The sequence below is a fragment of the Schistosoma mansoni genome, assembly GCF_000237925.1.
Source record: "Schistosoma mansoni, WGS project CABG00000000 data, supercontig 0049, strain Puerto Rico, whole genome shotgun sequence".
In the NCBI taxonomy this organism is placed as follows: Eukaryota; Metazoa; Platyhelminthes; class Trematoda; order Strigeidida; family Schistosomatidae; genus Schistosoma; species Schistosoma mansoni.
In genome coordinates, this window is record NW_017386028.1 from 887339 (window position 1) to 908788 (window position 21450).

The 21450-nt window shown below is 33.7% G+C and overlaps 1 protein-coding gene and 1 non-coding gene across 2 annotated transcripts in view; both read right to left on the reverse strand.

Moving 5' to 3' along the window:
* Smp_161520 (cadherin-related) overlaps positions 1–13895 on the reverse strand; it is a gene marked incomplete at both ends in the record, with an annotated part of 47318 nt that extends 33423 nt beyond the window's left edge. The window contains 2 exons of the mRNA XM_018790606.1: positions 7639–7794; positions 13422–13895. Coding sequence (XP_018646121.1) covers positions 7639–7794; positions 13422–13895 — 630 coding nt within the window. The remainder of the gene's footprint in view (positions 1–7638; positions 7795–13421) is intronic.
* Positions 3432–3499, reverse strand: Smp_tRNA_02431_Pseudo_CGA.1.1. The gene has a single exon. It is a non-coding gene (tRNA).
* Positions 13896–21450: the final 7555 nt, after the last annotated feature.

Below are 21450 nucleotides of genomic sequence, written 5' to 3' on the forward strand. Positions count from 1 at the left end.
TGATCTGACTTCAATGTGATTGTATGATGTTAACGAAATATATGTGCCGGCTACTCTCGTACATAATCATCGACCTAATTCGCATTAGAGGATGATGAAATAAAAAATTCAAATGCAAGAATAAATTCTCGATACGTAAATCTCATACAATCGTTACCTCAGATAAACAATAAGATAAAACAAAGCAGAGTAGCAGATCGCGGAAGATAACTCCAACTCTATTTGACAAAGCATAATTCACCATTCATAACTACACACAAATAAGACGTGATGAATAGGGTAAGCGATACAAACACTTACGCTTATATCAAAACAGTGAAAGTTATGAACAAATAATTGGCAAGATTAAAATATAACTCAAGAACAACAAACTAATTGGTCTGTCCGGAAGCTAGAATAACCCATGCGGGATTGACATAGTACTAGACATTACAGAACTTTCCAGAGTTTTTACGAAACTAGTCCTCAATTGGTGTATGATTATCAATAATAAAGAGAAAGAGATTTTGAGGACTTTTCAATATTTGAATGATATTGTTTATTGATCTTAATAAATTCATGATATCACAAGGGGATTTTGTGGATATTATAGTAATTTTAATAGTTGAGATCATGAGTCAATTAAAGCTAGACAACCACGGAAAACCTGGAAGCACTGGATGGCCGTTTCTTACTATTAAGGGAGTGCTCAGCAATGTACATCCACGATCCCTCTGGCGAAATTCGAACCCAGGACCTATTGGTCTCACGCGTGAGCGCTTAATCTCTAGACTCATGATCTCAACTATTAAAATTACTATAATACCCACAAAACCCCTTTCTGATATTATTCAACATATGCTCACTAGTGACTGGCTTCAACAGGTATTTCCTGGAGTTCTAGTAAGAAGCAGTGACCAGTGGAGTTCAACCAGGTCTGTTGTGAGATAGTAACTCATCGAAGACAATGTTGGATGTGTCGCTCAATTTCGTGGATTGGTTGAAGTTAGACATTAACACCATTGGATGCAAGCCAGCTCAGTGGTCTAGAGGTTAAGCGTACGCGAGGGTTCGAATCTCGCTAGAGGGATCGTGGTTGCTTACTGCTGAGGAGTCTCACAGTAAAACGAAACGATCGTTCACATCTTCCAGGTTTTCCATGGTTGTCTAGCTTGAATCGACTCATGATCTCAACTATTAAAATTCATAATATTTTTAAGAGATTTCAACTTAATAACAGCAATCAATTACCGTATTGTTTGTTTTTTATTTCAGTATAAAGGTGTTCTAATCGACAAAATCAAATCAGATAAATAGGTTTAATGAGAGAAGAAAACATCTAAATCATCATTGTCTCTAACACATGTCAAAAAATTTAAACCCATTTATATTAAATGGTACACTTATTAAATTGATACATAATTTTCTTTAGAATGATTATTTTTTTCTTTTTTTTTGTTTTTTTTTCTAAAATGTATCCTAAGAAATGGATAGCCGAATGAATATCACGATTTTTATTTTATTGATCGATGTTTTTGTTTTTTTGAAAATTGTACAATGAATTGCAGGTTTTTTTCTTTTTTTCTTTTCTTTTTTCTTTTTTTTGAAAAACACATAAACGATTAAAAGAAAACAAACAAAATGAAAACAAAAAAATAATGATTTGGCAGATATTTAAAAAAAACTATAAAAAAAAACAATAAAACATTTCTTTTACATAACATGAACTGTAGAATGTTTGTTATAAAAGTTTCTAGGGGAATATATCATCAATGTGTCTTGGAAACAAACAAAAGAAGCTTAATCTAATGAGAGACGGTTAGATTAATAATGATAAAATGTAATTCATTCTATCTTAAATATTGTCTAGACTATTACAGAATGTAATTTCATTGAGGATAAGTAGAACATAGAGAGAGAGCGACAGAGGAAAATCTGATATTAATATGTATTTGCCTTAATCTATAAACTTTGACAAACGGCTAATTACGTATTTCAATTAAGAATAGTTATACAATTATACAAGAATAATATTGTATTAAAAAAGGAAGAATGTATTTGTAAAATCTTAGCGAATGAATATGAAGGAAATCCAACTATTTGTCTGACAATCGGGTTCAAGCTTTTTCAAGGAAATATAATCAAACATCGAAATTATTGAATATAAATAGATATATGGTTGTCCAGTTCACTGTATACTGAATGGATCATCCAATCAACGTTACCAATGTTTAAACTAGATATTAGTATTAAAGATGTAAATGCGCCACACAAATCTCATTTGATTTGTGTGATACTACCCAGGTGCCCAAACTGAAACAGGTGGTTTTCTTAGGGGGCCACACCCAGAGTCTTTGACCTGAAGGTCTGATCCACAAGGCAGTGGAGCATCGTAAGGAGATGCAGTCACATGGTAGTCGGTGACCAACAATTGGTTCATATGCCATTTATTTCCTCAGGATACTGGAACCCATGTGCACCATTGGTTGGGAATCAGGGTTTTCCAACCCACCTAGGTGGACCCTCCCTGTCCACCAACCCGGTTAAAGTGCCGGACATTCGCTTTTCATTCTCTCAATTTCGTAACCAACACCTCGGCCACGAGAAGGCAGTGAGTGGGACTTCCTTGGCAGAGGCTATATATGTGTGGCCATGTGAGAGCATTTGAAGAGGGAGAGCGGACTCTTACCACTCTCGGCCGTATAAGGGCATTCGGGGTTTGTATTAGTGTGTAAGAGACATGTAGTGTGAAACGAAAAGTGTTAAGATAACAAATTGTATGAATAGGGAAGTGCTGTGAGAAGAAATTTCCTTGAAAAAGCTTGAACCAGATTTCCAGGCGAAATGTTAAATTTACTTCAAATTCTAAATTCACTTGCTATTATTTGTTTGAATATTCCATTGATGTTTAGGATTGCAATTGATAAGTCTCTTATTGGCATATAAGCATACTGTGCGTATTGCCTCGATATAGCCTTAATTCACAAGCATTGTGAGGAAAGATGGATAGTGGCTAGCAGAGGAATCCAGGACGCACGTCTCATCCTATTCAGGACTCGTCAGTTGGATGTACTTGCATCTCAGTGTTGATGTTCACTCTGGGACTCGAACCCAATGCCTTTCGCTTCAAACGCTATCGCGTTATCCACTCAATTACTAAGTGGATAATTACTTCAAGTTCATTCGCTGAGATTTTAGGATTAAATTCTTCCTCTTTAGTGTTTCACATCAATTAGGCGCCCAAATACTATGAAACTATTCTATCAAATTTAGATGAAATTCTGTATTGTGAGTTTTCTTCAGTTCAGAGGGGTTTTTGTGGAGAATTTAGTATTTTCACAGTTGAAATCATGAGTCAATTGCAGCTAGATCACCATCGAAAACCTGGAAGCACTGGACGGTCGTTTCGTCCTATTATGGGACTCCTCAGCAGTGCGCATCCACGATCCCGTACTCGCGAGATTCGAACCCAGGACCTACCGGTCTCGAGCCGGAGCCCTTAACCGATAGACCACTGAGCCGGCTAGTATCCAACGGTGTTAATGTCTAACTTCAACCAATCCACGATTTTGAGCGACTGTTCACCAATTGTCTTCAGTGAGCTGATATCTCTACAACAGACTTGGTAGAACTCCACTGGCCACTGCTTTCCACTAGAACTCAAGGAAACATCTCTTAAAGTCAGTCACTAGTGAGCATATGATTATAGATCAGAGGGGGTTTTGTGGAGAATTTAGTATTTCTTCAGTTGTTTAGAACCCTAAACTATGATGATCAATGTCTGATTAATAAATGGAAATACATTTTTACAGATATAGTTCAACAAAATCCAACAGAAGTAACAGAGCATTAAAGAATAATTTATAGAGTTAATTATGTGTAAGAAAAATGATTAACGGTTTTTGTAAACGTTTTAACAATAAAAAAGATGAATCATGTGGTTTGAAGTACGAAAACAAATTATCCAGTTTTGAGAAGTAAATTGAATAAGAAAGAAGGAAATGAAGTGACATTTCCATGGAGGTCTTTGAAGTGATATCAAAAAGAAATGGGAAACTTCATTCGATTGAATATTTAAAACTGACTTTTAAACTATAGTCTAATGATTGTCAAAAGTACCCAATGAGGTTAGTTGTATTGATTTATACGACAGATTCGAAACTAGGGATTAAATTTAATTTCAATTTGTATAGTTTGTTAGTATCTTCCTAGTGATGTTTAGGACTGCAATTGATCAATCTCTTATTGGTATATGTACATACTGCACGGATAGCCTTAAGTTAAAAATTGTGGCTACTAATCCGCACAGGAGCCCTACAGATCAGAAGATACAAGCAAATAATACAAAATGAATTTACACTTAACCTCATTGCACAAGCTAGCGTCTATCTGGATCTAGAAGCTAATTGAATTAAGAGATGGCAATTGAAGTGAACGGTACTGAATTCAAATCCCAGACTGAACATCAACTGTAGTATGCAAGTACATCCAGCTGACGAGTCCCAGATGGGACGAAACGCGCATCCTTTATTCCATCACTAACCACCATCCATCTTTGCTTATGAGTTCAATTTCGTCCATTTACTGATCATTTAGGTTTACTTTGTGTTTTAAGCATCATCGAGTGATAAACGAAAAATGATGCTGTTCAATACATAGAATTTTTTTCATTTAATGTTTGTCACCGATTTCTTCACTTATATTTAGGCCAAACAATCTAAATATATCTGACATCTTGTTGAACAAATGATAATTACCCTCAAATATTAAAAAAATACCTTTTGTATTTTCTGGTTTTCAAATAAACTAATCAGAATCTAAGCAGGCAAATAAACCTTACTCAATATATCTATTCATAGTTTTATGACACTGATGTAACTCTTGTTTCATTGAGATGTGTAAAGAAACACTGTATGAAGTAAAAATCAATATTTTCACGGAATTATTGTTGTATCTCTAACTGAAAGTTCTTTTGCTACTAGGTGACTTGTTATGAATTGAATAACCTTAATACTCATAGAAACATTAAATATAAAGCAGTAACTAGACGAATGTTGTATTAATATCATGACATCAAAGGATTTCAAATGTACAATCTCAAGAAATCCTTGACTAGTCCACAGTATTTCTTTAACAATAACATAACTTTAAAGTTTCCTTTTATTTATTTGTCTCAAATGAAAGTCTACCTATCCATACACTTAGGTACATTCTATGTTTAGTAAAATGAAATATTCAAAGTAAAAACTAAAATTCCATTCATCTAATTATAAGAAATCATACGTCATTGAATCATATCAACTACCTTATTCCAGTGACAATGACCAAGTCCAAAAAAAGAAGACAGCAACTAATCATTGATGTTTTTACATTACTGATAATATATGACGACTAAACTTAATCAGTCTTGATAAAAGATAATCTATTGGATTGATTCTACATGCTTATTTTTTTTAAACAATGAACTAACTATAACTAATCTATGTATAATTAGTTTAAAAGCGGCTAATTAAACTTAAACAATCTATCTTGTAGGTTTATAGAATGAGACAAAAGAGGAAACCAGAATTAGTGTAGAACAGAATGTACAAAATAATCTTTGATTACCAATGTAAATTAATATTTTATACCTTTACTATTTATCTCTATAATAAGATGGAGGGGAAAAAGGTAAAGGAAATTAACCTACGTCATAGTTGGTTACTCTTTGTTTGTTTGTTTTGTTCTAAGTACAATAAATTGTTTGTTAGACATTACAAAGAACCTTTAAAATAAATCAACATGATATTAGATACATTCTTAAAATAATGCTAACTAGTTGTCTAATGTTAATTAAATAGATAAGGAGAGAATATGAGGGGTAAGAGCTGTTATCAGTTCAGTAGCTCGGGATTTATTTGACACCGAGATTACCATCGATATTCCTCAAGCTTTTAAAATTATCAACAGACAAAGAAATACTAAGTCTCTTCGGTTTGCTAAAGCGATTGCCATAAAAACTCGAACCTGATCCCAACACTAAATGACCTCCGACCTGATCTTGCACACATATATTTATTATTGATAACCTTTGTTATTCCAATTCTCTACATTCACTTATGTCAATTGTCTCACACTATATCTTACCTCAATGTAAAATTTTAATACATATTTGATTGTAAGCAGCTGATGAGAAACCACGAAATATAATGAATTCAGATTATTCTGCATCCATGTTCGTTCTAACTTTATTTAAATTCATAAAGGGAACTAATTGCATTAAATGAGCTATGTGTTTATTAATTGATTACAGCTTATCATTATAATTTATCAATAATAAACAGTAACATGTTTTATCGTATCTATTGTCGAAGTATCTCTCAGGATAAAAGTTATCATGAATCGAATGTTCATTAAGATTATTGTTTTGGTATACATTTCAGTGATGATTCATCCTAGTTTAAGTTTGATTGATAATAAACAGATTCATTTTTATCAAAAGTGGCTTTTGTGGAGATTTCAGTAATTTTATAGTTGAAATCATGAGTCAATTGAAACTAGACCACCATGGAAATCCTGGAAACATTGGACGGCCGTTTCGTCCTATTGTGGGACTCCTCAACAGTGCACATCCACGATCCCACCTCACGAGATTCGAACCCAGGACTTATCAGTCTCGCGCGCGAGTACTTAACCACTAGACCACTGAGCCGGCTGGCATCCAACGGTGTTAATGTCTAACTTCAACTGATCCACGAAGTTGATTCATTTTTCTCATATTTTTGAACTACTGATTTCTTCCAGTTTGTAAATTATCTATCAGTCAGCCTAAATTCATTTATGAAATAATGAAAACACCTATAAATATCAGTATATTGTCTTTAATAACGATTACAACTTACTAATCCACCTTCAGAAGTTGTGTGACAAAGAGCTACGTCGAGAGTGATACATAAAACTGACAGCAGTTAAATGATAACAGTACAAGATAAGGAATTGACACATTTGGAATATAGATTATTAGTTCATAACCAAATAAGAATCTTGAAATTCACACAAAATTACATATACATTTCTACGAATCCCAAAGCTATACTGTAACAGCAGTCTAGTAGAGTCATGAAACCGAAAAGTTAGAATCTGTAGTGAATTTTGTTTGTTAAGAGTTCAAAGATTAATGAAAAGATATTTAAGTCAACTTCTTAGAGTTCTTAAATACTTCTAAAGAATTAAAGCACGAATAATACTTGTTATCGGAAGGGTTTTGTGGAGATTTCAGTATTTTTATAGTTGAACCATGAAGTTAGACATTAACACCATCGGATGCCGGCTCAGTAGTCTGGTGACTCTCAGTGAGCTTAATGTAAGGTAGTTATTTACCAAGTTCATTGAAAAAAAATGGTTACAAGACATTATGGGCTGATATAAGTTAAACATGCAAACCATTGGACACCGGCTCAGTGGTCTAGACGTTAAGCAAAAGGTTTCGATTTCGATTTTCTCTGTGATCATGAATGTACACTTCTAAGGAGCTCCACAATTGGATAAAACATCCCTTTCAGTGCTAACAGGTTTTCAATAGTCATTTAATTAACATCATTTTGTAATGTTAATTATGAGATTATTTATTTATTTTTCCTTAAATTATAAACTAAAATATTCATTAAATTATTAACATACTTTCTTGTGTATTTCATAGTCCACTTCCCATTGTACATGTATCCAACCAGTAATTGGATCCAATGTAAATAATCGTATAAATTCCGGTTTAGTCAATGAACTTATTCGATATTTGATTTGTGCATTACTTCCTTCGTCGATGTCATTAGCTTTAACCTTTAAATAACCGAGGGAAAGAAAAATTTTTTGTTGATAACTCAATATATATAATGATATACAATGTTGAAGGCTATATTAATGGATTATTTACTTACATTGTTTCTCAAACTTCATGAAAAGTCAAGAACAGAACATAATCTGTTCAATTTCAAACTCGTTTACAGATTTATCATTTTAAAAGTAAACGGTTTTGGCAAGAAAACTTACTAACTTACTTACTTACTTACGCCTGTTACTCCCAATGGAGCATAGGCCGCCGACCAGCTTTCTCCAACCCACTCACCCTGTCTTCGGCCTTCCTTTCTAGTTCTATCCAACTTTTGTTTATTCTTCTCATGTCTGTCTCCATTTTTTGGTCTTCCTCTTCTCCTTTGACCTTCAGGATTCCATGTGAGAGCTTGCGTTGTGACGCAGCTGTGTGATTTCCTCAATGTGTGCCCTATCCAATTCCAGCACCTCTTCCTGATTTCTTCTTCCGCTGGGATCTGGTTTGTTGTCTCCAACAGTAACTTGTTGCTGATAGTATCTGGTAAACGGATCCGAAGTATATTGCGTAGACAACTGTTAATAAACACCTGTATCTTCTGGATGATGGCTTTCGTAGTTCTCCACATCTCCGACACATACAGTAGAACTGACTTCACATTTGTATTGAAAATTCTAACCTTGGTGTTGGTTGACAATTGTTTTGAGTTCCAGATGTTCTTCAGTTGTAAATATGTTGCTCTTGCTTTACCGATCCTCGCCCTCATATCTGCATCTGATCCACCGTGTTCATCAATGATGCTTTCCAGATATGTAAAGGTTTCCACATCCTCCAAAGCTTCTCCATCAAGTGTAATTCGATTGGTGCATGTTGTATTGTATCGGAGAGTTTTGCTTTTCCCTTTGTTTATATTGAGACCTACTGCTGCTCAGGATACTGTTACACTGGTCGTCTTTTCCTGCATTTGTTTTTTCGTTTGTGATGGAAGAGCCAGGTCATCTGTGAAGTCTAGACTGTCCAGCTGCATCCTACCTATCCACTGTATCCCGTGCTTTCCTCCAGATGTTGACGTCTTCATGAAAACGATATATGTTAATTAGTTGTCTCTTACACAAATCAGTGTGAAGATGAGTAAAGTTGGTTCGGTAAAGTTATCTTTGAGCAGAAAGTAACAGCTTATCTTAAATAATGGAAAAATTTAAGACTATCATTAGAACCATTTAGAAACCTCTTTATACATTAATAAACCGTTGGCCTAATTCCGGTTACAGTGTCAAGACGGTCTTCATGATATTTTATAGATTGCATAAAGACCAGTTCAAGTATTTAGTTTTCAAATGAAATAGAAGAATAGGTTTGTGTCGTTTGGTTGTGATTTTCAGTAGTATAGTAAAAACTACTAATATTTCAACTAAAGAATTTATCAGTAAAATGAATACTCACTTATTAGCTTGATTAAAATCTACTCTTTTATCCCTTTACATGTTTGTCATGAAGCATTAATGACAATTAACCAAACTTCATAATTGTACCATACTGATAATAGATAGCATAGATCGATTAGCTTATACTTTTGTACATCACTAGGTCATTCCTCAAAACCTTTTAAAGTTTGATTCTACTTATTTGTAGCATTTTTTAAAAATTGTTCAGTGCTTAAATGGAATTCTAAAAAACGTTGTGTATAAAAGCTTTTGGAGAAAAAGCAAAATTATTATCTTCAATCTATTTTGTCATTCATTTCCTATTTATGGATTTAAATCAGTTAACTGCACAAACAATATTTACTTATCCATATGTAACCGTGTATTTGAGTATACTCAAAAGACTAGTGTAGTGTATGTTACTTATATCGACATAAGTAGTATATATCGTGAGTCAGGAATAGAATATCTGGAAGTAGAAGGTCGAGAAGATCGAAAAGAAAAGAACGGTAACAAAAAGCGATTGGTATGGAAATGAAGGAACAGTGATGTCTGAGACGATTGATTGACACTTGCAAAGAAACAGTCAAGTTTAAAATAGTTGATTGATGTTTTGGAAATTAAGTATTTGTGGTTTGGTTGTCAGATTTGACTAAGAGATTCTGTCATTCTGTATCCTCACTGGTATTATTATTCACTACAGTAGTTGCAGCTACTATTTTGAGGTAACGACATTCTAGTCTTTGTATAAATTTCTCTGATCAGTTCTAATGTTGAATTAAACTGTTGAGTGGTTGTTATGGTGTATATGTTTTAAGTATTTGTCTACATTGATTAGGTGATTATTAGGTGGCAATCTATGTTACGTTTATTTAGTCATTAGTGCTGGTCACAATCTATTGTTAATTTTCCATATCCTACAAAATATTAGCAACTGCTGGAATAGATGGCTAGTTCTTCTATTTTTGGATGTGTTCGAATTTCGAAAGAATCTTCAGTTTCTTTCGAGATCACACTACGCCTTGCCGATAATGATCAAATAACACAAAACTAAGATTCAAAGTAACTTCACTACCACCTTTAACCATCCTAACCCTACCAATAATTTACATGTTTCATACGTCATATTGATCTCTGATGTAATTCCAAATAGTTATATGCCAATCTGTATATTTATTTAGAATAATATTTTCGTTAAAAGAAAATTTAGTCATTGAATGAAAGGATTTTTCTCTTTGAATTCACGTTACAGACCTAACGTCATCCCGACTGTGTTTAAGTGAATACCTTTGAAGCATAAAATATTATTCAAACAATCGTTTAATTTTTAAATAATTTCCCAACTACCGATTATTATAAACAAGCCAAAAATGTACATAGTCATAGAAAAATAAAGGAACCATTTAACTGAATCATACAGTTTGATTATAATCTAGTATTTTCATTTTATTAATTTAATGACAGATAATTTTCTGAAGGGGTTTTGTGTAGATCTTAGTAATTTTATGGTCGAATTCATGAGTCAATTGAAGCTAGACCATCGTGGAAAACCTGGAAGCACTGGACGGCCGTTTAGTCCTATTGTGGGACTCCTCAGCAATGAGCGTTCATGATTCAACCTCGCGAGATTCGAACCCAAGACCTCTCAGTCTCGCGTGCGAACGCTTAACCCCTATACTACTGGTCTGCAACCAGTGGTGTGGATGGTTGCTAAATTTCGTGGTTTGGTTGAAGTTAGACATGAAAACCTTTGAAAGCCAGCCAGCTCAGTGGTCTAGAGGTTAAGTGTTCACGCGCCAAACGAAAAGGCTCTGGGTCAGAATCTCGCGTGGTGGGATCACGGAAGCTCATCGCTGAAGAGTTCCACAACAGGACGGAACGGTCCTCCGGTGCTTCCAGGTTTTCCATGGTGATCTAGCTTTAATTGAATCATGAATTCTACTATAAGATAATTTTCTGTTTTTAAGTTTCCATAGTGTAATAAGAAGTCGAAAATTATCAGAACTATGTGATAGATTAGCGCAATTCATTTCGAACAATCGGATCACACACATACTTATCAAGAACATTTATATATAAAAATAAAAGGTCAACTAGACTACAAATGAAGGGTAAGAGGAGACAAGTATAATAATTAATTAATTAATTATTAATTAATAATAATTAATAATAATAATTAATTAATTAATATGAAAACGATTTGAAACCTAATCTCTCTGGATAATAAGCTAATAATTGCCAGGGTAGGTTTAGGGTGAGAACGAAGTGTTTTTGAATACACGAAGAGGGTTTGACTTTTCGTATGACAAAGGCTTCAATAAACCTTAGTATCAGGGCTCAGTAGCTGAGTGTATAACGTGATGGCGTTTGAAGCGAAAGGTATTGGGTTCGAGTCCCAGAGTACACATCAACTCTGAGATGCAGGTACATCCAGATGACGAGTCCTAATTAGGACGAAACGCGTGTACTGGTTCCCACTGCTAACTACTATTCATATTTGCTTAAAATGCTTGTGAATTAGGGCAATATTGAGGCAATGCGCTTGGTATGCACATATGCGAATAAGAGACTGACCAGTTGCAGTCCTAAACATCAATGGGAAGATTCAAACAAGTAACACTAAGTGAACTTAGTATACACCCTTGCACACTTTTAAAAAACACCACAAAAGCCGATTTACGATCAATCTTATGGCCTGTTTCGATTATATATTTTTTGGCATTAGAGTATGATGGATGTTTAAATTCATTTAAATCATTTCGTTTTTAATTATTTAACGTTGTCTGTATCATAATTTTCACAATAATAATTTGCCTATAAAAATTGAATTGTCTTTTAATTAATCAAATGGTAAAATAAAATAACAAATAAAAATGGCGCCTATTAGGATTTAAATTTATAAACGAATATCATAATGCAATAAAGTTTATTCTTCTTTTTATTATTATTACTATTCACATTAACACAATGGTTTTTTCAGTTAAATAAACCATTATCAATGATAAGTTGAGGTTATATGAATCAACTCATGGTTGTATATGGTTCATAATCATTGACTGTACTGTTTTCAGCTTAGTTTAGACGTCTAATGTACTGTTGTCTAATAATCATTTGTAAGATAATATGTAAGGGAATGTTTAATGACTACAAAGGCAAAATCGACTGATTAATTATAAAGTATTTAATTCTATAATAATAAGGTGGTTTAGTTGAGATAAAGGAATTGCCTAAGTTGAATGAATTATTTATGAATAATGAGGTTAAACAAAGATGGATAGTGGCTAGCAGTGAAATCCAGGATTCTCGTTTCGTCCTATTCGGGACTCGTCAGCTGGGTGTAACTGCATCTCAGAGTTGATGTTCACTCTGATATGCAGGTACATCTAGCTGATGAGTCCCAAATAAGATGAAACAAGCGTCCTGGATTCCACTGCTAGTCACTATTCATCTGTGCTTATAATGCTTGTGAATTAAGGATATATCGAATGCACATATGACAATAACAGACTGATCAATTGTAGTCCTAAACAACATATGGGAAGTTTGAAATAAGTAATACCAAATGAATGAGGTTAAATATACAACGAGTGTCACAGTATCCCAGTTCATTTAATTTTATCCATAGATCGATTTACATTATTAAAGAAATGCCATTTGACGATTGATTGTAGATTCACAGTAATTCTTTGATGATTTAGATTGATACATTCCATACTACAACTTAAATGTTCAAATGCTATTTAATAGACTTTTTTCAAAACTCTTCAGAGGAATGTATTTATGATATTGATATTGGCTTGGAAGAAATGTTCTATGTTTAGAAAACTAATAATATTTTTTTTATTGAATTAGTCTATTTTTTCATAATCCTCTCGGCGGCCATTTTAAACGTCTGGGTTACTTGTTCCTACTATCTAGATAATTCAACAACTCATCTAATTTTGTTTGTTTTATTACATCATTATGGCTATTATTTGCACAACCTATTCAGGTACGTTTATGAAAAGTGTACAACCTTTCGTTGTACAACTTACAAAATGCCCAATCAGAAATATCGTGGTTGCTGGCAGGCAATAGAAATTCATGTATAACTAAATAAACCATGTGGAATCGTTATCACAACTAATCCACAGGATAATGTAATACTCTAAGAAGAATCCAAATATTACCAGTCTTCAAAATAATAATGTTATAGGCATACGAAAATTAATTACTTGTATAACTGGTGTATGCGGTCGAGCATTTTCGTGTAAATCCACAATATATGTATCTTTTTCAAAAATCGGGGAATTGTCGTTAAAGTCTGTGACATGAACTTGTAATTTGATTGTTGCATTTCTACTTGGTGATCCACCGTCTATAGCAGTTAGATTGAATTCATACAACGATTTTGTTTCTCTGTCTAATGGACTTCGAACAATTAAACGAAGTTCATGTCTTGGACCAGGTGGTGATCTGATGAAATGATCAGAATATGATTGAATATCACTTGACTGTATATCACCAGACACTTGAATATTTGCCATTGTAGCATCTCTGTCAAGTGATGTCCATTCTAGCTGAAATTCAGGAAATTGAGGTTCAATCATATATTTCATAATGTTATTTGACCCAGCATCTTGATCTACAGCAGGTGTTAGTTGTATGGAATCTCCGATAAGGCTACTTTCTGATACGTAAACATGCATCACATCCTTGAAATATAAAAATTAAATGACTTCCAATTAATGTCAAGCTATTTCATTCTCATCAATATAACATCATAGTTTTTAGATCTGACTCTAGTCAGACTAAATATACAAACAGTTTAAATAAAATTATAACGCTATTTAAGTAAGATATATATTTAGATTGAAATCCGACAGCTATTTTAAGTTTATCACTGTGATATAACAATAGAAATATTCTAATTACAGTGACCGCTGAAGTTCAACCAAGTCTGTTGTAGAGATATCAACTCACTGAAGACAATTGGTGAACGGTTGCTCAAACACCGTGGATTGGTTAAAGTTAGACATTAACACCATTGGATGCCGACTCAGTGGTCTATCGGTTAAGTGCTCTGGCGCGAGACTTGTAGGTCCTGGGTTAGAATCTAGAGAGGCGGGATCGTGGATGCGCATCGCTGAGGAGTCTCATAATAGGACGAAACGACCGTCCAGTGCTTCCAGGTTTTCCATGGTGGTCTAGCTTCGATTGACGCATGATTTCAACTATGTAAATATTCTAATTACACTTAATAATTTATCTCAATATAACTTCACCCTTTTAGTGGTATGTACATGTGCTACAAGTCAGTAGATGTTATTTACCAACTTTAAAAACTGAATCGATACCTTTTTAAATGATAGAAAGATGTGCCTCTTCAAATTAAGAGAGGAAGATAAACACATAATCAATGTTCATCGGTTATTTTTCTGAACTTAGAAAAGTTTTGTTTAACAGATCCTCACCTTGAAAGCAACATCACTGCTCTTGACAAATTTCTAATACAATTTAATCCACTATTTCATTTGATCAAATTTTACAACACTTATTAACAGATGTCCCACTTATTTGTACTCTAAAAAAACGATAATCACTGTTTTATTCAGTACTGTAAATTACATTATTGACCGCAAGATTCTTATCTTGCCTCATGCAGTATTGCGATGAATTCTTTTTTCAGCAGTCATTCAAATAGTTACTTACATACGTACGCCTGTTACCCCTCATAGAGAAGCATAAGCCACCCATCAACATTCTCCATCCAACCCTGTCCTGGGCAACCCATTCCAGTTGCTGTTCATCCTTTTCATGTCTGCTTCTATTTCCCGGTGTAATGTGTTCTTTGGCCTTCCTCTTTTCCGCTTCCCTTCACGATCCCAAGTTAGGACTTGCCTTGTAATAAACATTGGTGATTTCCTCAATGTATGTCCTATCCACTTCCAACGTCTTTTCCTAATTTCCTCTTTTGCTGGAAGCTGGTATGTCCTCTCCACAGAAGGCTGTGTGCTGATGGTATGCGGTCAATGGATGTTGAGTATTTTGCGTAGATAACTGTTTATTAATACTTGTACCTTCTTAACGATGGATGTAGTAGTTCTCCACGTTTCAGCTCCGTACAGTAGGACTGACTGTTTTGACGTTTGTATTGAGGTTCTCACGTTGAAATTAATTGAGAATTGTTTCGAGTTGTACATGTTGTTCAACTGTAGGAATGCCGTCCTTGCTTTGTCAATCCTCGCCTTCACATCTGCATCAGATCCTCTTTGTTTATCGTTGATGCTTCAAAAGTACATGAAAGATTCCACTTATTCCAGAGCTTTTCCGTCAAGTGTGATTGGGTTGGTGTTCTCCGTGTTGTATTTGAGGATGTTGCTTTTTCCTTTTTGTATTTTGAGTTTGCTGCCACACTAGTTGTCTTCATCTATATTTGTTCTTGTGTATAGGATAGGAGGACTAGGTCACCTGTGAAGTTCAGATCGTCTAATTGATTCCGAGCTGTCCATTGTATTCCGTGCTTCCTGTCAGATGTCGACGTCTTCATAATCCAGTCAGTCACCAGAAAAAAGAATAAGGGGAAGAGTAGATAGCCTTGTCTGACTCCGGTCCCTACTGGAAAAGCATCTGTCAGTCGTCCTACATGCGCGACTTTGCACTGTAGTCCGTTATATGAGTTCCGAATAATGTTGACAATCTTCTCAGGAACTCCATAGTGTCGAAGAAGTTTCCATAATGTTCTCCTATCTACATTGTCAAACGCCATCTCATAGTCAACGAAGTTGATGTATTGTGACAAGTTCCATTCATATGACTGTTCATCGATGATACGTCTTGTCACAATTCGGTCTGTTGATGAATAATCCTTATGTATTACAGTCTGTTGACCTGAAAGTTGGGCATCTACGGAGTCTTTCATCCACTTCAGCAACACTCTGTTGAAAACGTGTCCCGGTATTGATGGTTCCTCATAGTGTTCTATCCACCCTTCTCTTTTCTTGAATGTCAGTGATTATCGTGCCTTTTCTGTTCGTGATCGGCCTCCTTGGTTTACTATATTTCCACACCAGTTACTTTGTTGTGTAATATAGATGTTTCAAATTTCCTACTCTTGCAGCTTTTTCTGCTGTCCTTGCTAGGTGTTCCACATATTTTTGCTTGTCAGCTCTAATGCTAATCTTCACTTGCTCGTTTACTTCTATATATTCAGCTTGTACCTTGACGTTCTCTGCTCGTGTTTGACAGTTGTCAATCACTGTACTCTTGTTCTTCCTTTATTCAATCTTATTCAGGGTTCCCATAGAGATTCATTCCTTACGACGATGCTTCTTAGGACCCTGAACCTCCTGACACGTTGAAGTTAATGCTTCTTTCATCCCCTCCAAGTTGTCCTGTATGGTAGTTTCTTCTTCCAGTAGATCCTGCAGAGCTTGTAACCTGTTGTTGAGAGTTATCTGGAATTCGTTGAGTTTGTTAGTATCTCGAAGGAAGGTTGTATCGAATCTTTGTAATGCCGTTTCCCCAGTTGACTGGTGTTTCTTTAGCTTCAGTTTCATCTTGGTAACAACCAGGTAGATGGTGATCTGATACAATGTCAGTTCGTTTCCTGCTTCTCACATCTACCATTGTCTCGTGATTTCCAAAGAATCTAGGCTTTCATCCCGAGGCCTTAAAAATTCTTTCTTGAACACGGAGGACAGAGTTTAAATGGTTTAAATTGTTTGTTGTAGTTAGCGTTTTATCTTAGAAAGATTATTTTCTAAGGGATGAGGTTATTGACCTCACGCCTAATCTTTTGTGTGAGCTTGGTACCAGAAGTAGCCCTAGAAGAGCTGCAGATGGAATTCATTCAAATAATAATCTCTCAAAAGTCAATTTTACAAATATTTGCGACTTATTCTTCGACATGAACGTTTTTCATCAGTTCATTTGTATCAACTAAATTGTTTTTTATCTTTCATTATAGTTAATCTATCGCTTTCAATATAATCATTTTTCTTTTCTTTTGAAGAATAGACAAGGAAGATTATATGTAAACAACTTAAGTGTTTCCATTGAAGATTTTAATGTATTTATCATAACAATAATTTATGAACATTTCATAAAAACCATTGAGCATATACTGTTGACATTCTTGCCGTAATTATACAGCTATAAACATAGATACGCCTAATTTTTTTTGCATAGATCATTAGCAGTAAAGGCATATCATTTTTTTAAAAAAAGTCTCAATGTTGTCACTTTTATCAACTTTAGGAAAAATATTGAAATTAGCGTTAGTCTATTAGCTAAACATTTAGCAAAGCAAGTGCAGCATTTCTACAATTGATGAACATATGGAACGTAAAACAACTGTCAATTAATTTCAAAGTGAGAATCTTCAATACGAACGTCAAGACAATCAGTCCTACTATATGGAGCTGAAACGTGGAGAACTACTACATCCATCGTGAAGAAGGTACAAGTATTAATAAACAGTTATCTACGCATGATACTCAACATCCATTGGCCAAATACCATCAGCAACAGCCTTTTGTGGGAGAGGACAAACCAGCTTCCAGCTAAAGAGGAAATTAGGATTGAACATAAGTTAAGGAAATCACTGAACTGCATCACGAGGCAATCCCTAACTTGGGATCGTGAAGGGAAGTGGAAAAGAGGAATGCCAAATAACACATTACTTCGGGAAATGGAAGCAGATATGAAAAGGATAAATGTTAACTGCAAAGAACTGGAAAGGATTGCTCAGGACAAGGTTGGATGGAGAATGCTAGTGTGTGGCCTATGCTCCTCCAGGAGGGATAACAGGCGTAAGTAAGTATTTCTTATCTCATTGCATTAATAATAGAAAACTACTGAAATTTTGATAAGAATTTTATATTCACTTACTTGTAAAATATTTTTTCACCTAACTACATTCTAATACAAAATTAATTTTAACATTGTATTCCAATAACAGAAATATATAAGTCAAATTTCTGAGAATAGACATAGCACACAGAAAGGTTTAAACGATACCAGAGGTCATAGTTATTTATTATATAAACTGTATAAGTAATATGAATTATAATAAATAAAGTTTTACATCAGAAAGCAAACATAATTGTATTTACATCAATGACCGCCTGCTTGAATATCTGGGCTACCTAGTCCTGCTATCTAGATATTTTAAAAACTTATCCGTTTCCTTATTTGTTTTAGCAGAACATTATGTCAATTAATTGCATAACCAATTCAGGTGCGTTTGTGAAAACTGTACAACTTTTCGTTGTACAATTTACAAAAGGCTCAATCAAAGATACCATGGTTGCTGGCAGGGAATATGCAGCGAAAAGAATGTACATTATCTAGATTTCGATTGACTAGACTGCTAACATCTAACTGACGATCACCCAATATTTGTCGTGAGGATCGACGAAGTAGGAAATGGAAGCTTGCGGAAATACTTTGTTGTGAGAATTCTATATTCTGCTAAAAATATAACATTGAATAAAGCTAATAATAATGATATAAAGTGACTGAAAAAGTTTATAGATTAAAGAAATGGACAATTATAATATCTCTTTGTATTAAATAATGCCTATGAAAAGGAATCTATTGATTATAAGTTCCTTTAGTTTGTCGTAGTTTAGATGTTGAAAGAAGACTTTTTCTTTCATATTAAGCGAAATATTCATGGAGAAAAAGAAACAATAGTATGGTTAAACTGGACTAGAGCAAACTTCTTTCAAATACGAAGTCTGGATTTTTGAAGTTAACAGAACCCACTAGCTAGATTTTTCTATAGCTTATTGGATAGGAATACAATTGTGCACATTTGTCAGGTTATAAAAGAAAGGGATTCATTCTATAAAGTCTTTTTTAAAATGGCTTTAATCCCTTGGTAATAACTCATCTCTTTAGATTCAATAAAAATTGTATCCAAGAGATGTGACATTTTTGTACAACCGATTTGTATTAAGTTACTCGAAAAAAAATATATGTATTTATAAATAGCTTGTTTCTTTGTGAATATACTCTATGTCTACTCTAGACTAAGCTACTTTCATTTGAGTCATTAACTAAAGTTGTGGTGTATGCCACTTATGTCGATAGACCTAAATAGTATGTAACACCAATCAGAAGTGGAAAACCTGACAGCAGAAGATTAAGAATACCGAGTTAATGAAGACCGAAAACAGAAGTATAAAAGGAATTATAACTTGGAAGAATCATACGGAATACGAAGAACAGTCGATGTAAGATTTGTAAATGAAGTATTTAATGTATAGTTTTCATATTTTACTAAATTATGTTGCAATTTTATATTAAATAATGAATTGTTTATCACTACCTGAGCCTTCGTTTATTACAAAGTAACCATTTTAATAAAAAAACAAATAGAACTCAACATCATTATGAATGAATAAAAGTCAGTATTCATATTTATTTTATTTTATGTTTTTAAATAAAAAAAAAATATTATATATTTGAAATCATGAGTCAATTGAAATTAGACAACCATGGAAAACCTGGAAGTACTTGACAGCCGTTTCGTCCTATTATGGGACTCCTCAGCAGTACGCATCCACGATCCCGCCTCTCTAGATTCGAACCCAGGACCTATCAGTCTTGCGCACGAGCGCTTAACCACTAGATCACTGAGCTGGCCGGCATTCAACAGTGTTAATGTCCCACAATAGAACGAAACGGCCGTCCAATGCTTCCAAGTTTTCCATGGCAATCTAGCTTCAATTGACTCATGATTTCAACTATATATATAAAAAAAATCACTAAAATCTCCACAGAATCCCCTTCTGAAAAAAAACAAAAATTTACTTACCTGTTTTTGATAATCATTAGGAAAATTTAAAAATCCTGTTTTACTATTTAATAACCATATTGGTGAATTATCATTTATATCAATAATATGTACACTAACAGTAATAATATTAGTATATTGATCATCTGATCTTATATTTAAATCTAATTGACAATTAACTAATTGTTCATTATTATTATTTAATAAATTAATATTTTTATTAAAATAATTTATATTACTGAAATATGTACAACATGATTTAAATAAAGGACATAATTGATCCCGATCAATTCGCCTAGCAACACGTATAATACCAGTTTTAGCATCTAAATGAAAATATTTTGATTGTGGTTCACTATTAAATATTTGATAATAATTGGATTTAATTATTTTTCCTTCTTGTCCTTCGTCTTCTCCTTCTTCATTATTATTATTATTATTATGAGTAGTAGTAGTAGTATAAGTAGTATGTGTATTAATGAAATAATTTTCATTTGAATAATTAGTATGATTCATTAAAAATTGTAAATTAGCTACTTCTCTACCAATAGATTCTTCTTCAAATAAATGAACATTTAATTTTTTTAATTCACTTAGAAACATGGTTTGAGCTTTTCTATTATTATGATTAGGATTATTATTATGGATAAGTGAATGTGTATAATCATTTGATGTAATAATAATAATATTAATCATAATTATTATTATATTTAATAAATAATTAATTAAATATAATAAATGGGTAAAATTCCAGAAATATAACTTCATTTGTCACCATATATATAACAATCAATCATTCATTGAATTGATAGTAGTATACATTTGTGAATATTCAATTTTTTCAATGGATATTTATAATGATGTATCCATAATCTAAAAAGAAAAAAGATACAAAAATGATACAATGACTTATTAAATAATAACGTGATGACGTTTGAAGTGAAAGGTACTGCGTTCGAATCCCAGAGTGAACATCAACTCTGAGATGCAGGTACATCAAGCTAACGGGTCCCAAATCGGAGGAAACGCGCGTCCTGGATTCCACTGCTAGCCACTATTCATCTTTGCTTATAATACTTGTGAATTTAGACTATATCGAGGCAATACACACAGTATGCACATATGCCAACAAGAGACTGATCAATTGCAGTCCTAAAAAGTCAATGGGAAGATTCAAACAAACAATACTAGGGGAATTTAAAGTTCACCCCATTGTACAAGCAGGTGGCTACCAGGACTCAGTAGATGAATGGATAACGCGATGGTGTTTGAAGCGAAAGGTACTGGGTTCGAATCCCGGAGTGAATATCAACTCTGAGATGCAGGTACATCAAGCTGACGAGTCCCGAATAGGACGAAATGAGAATCCTAGATTTCACTATTAGCCACTATCCGTCTTTGCTAATAATAATAATTATTATTGTCATTATTATTATTATTATTATTATGAAACACATTTA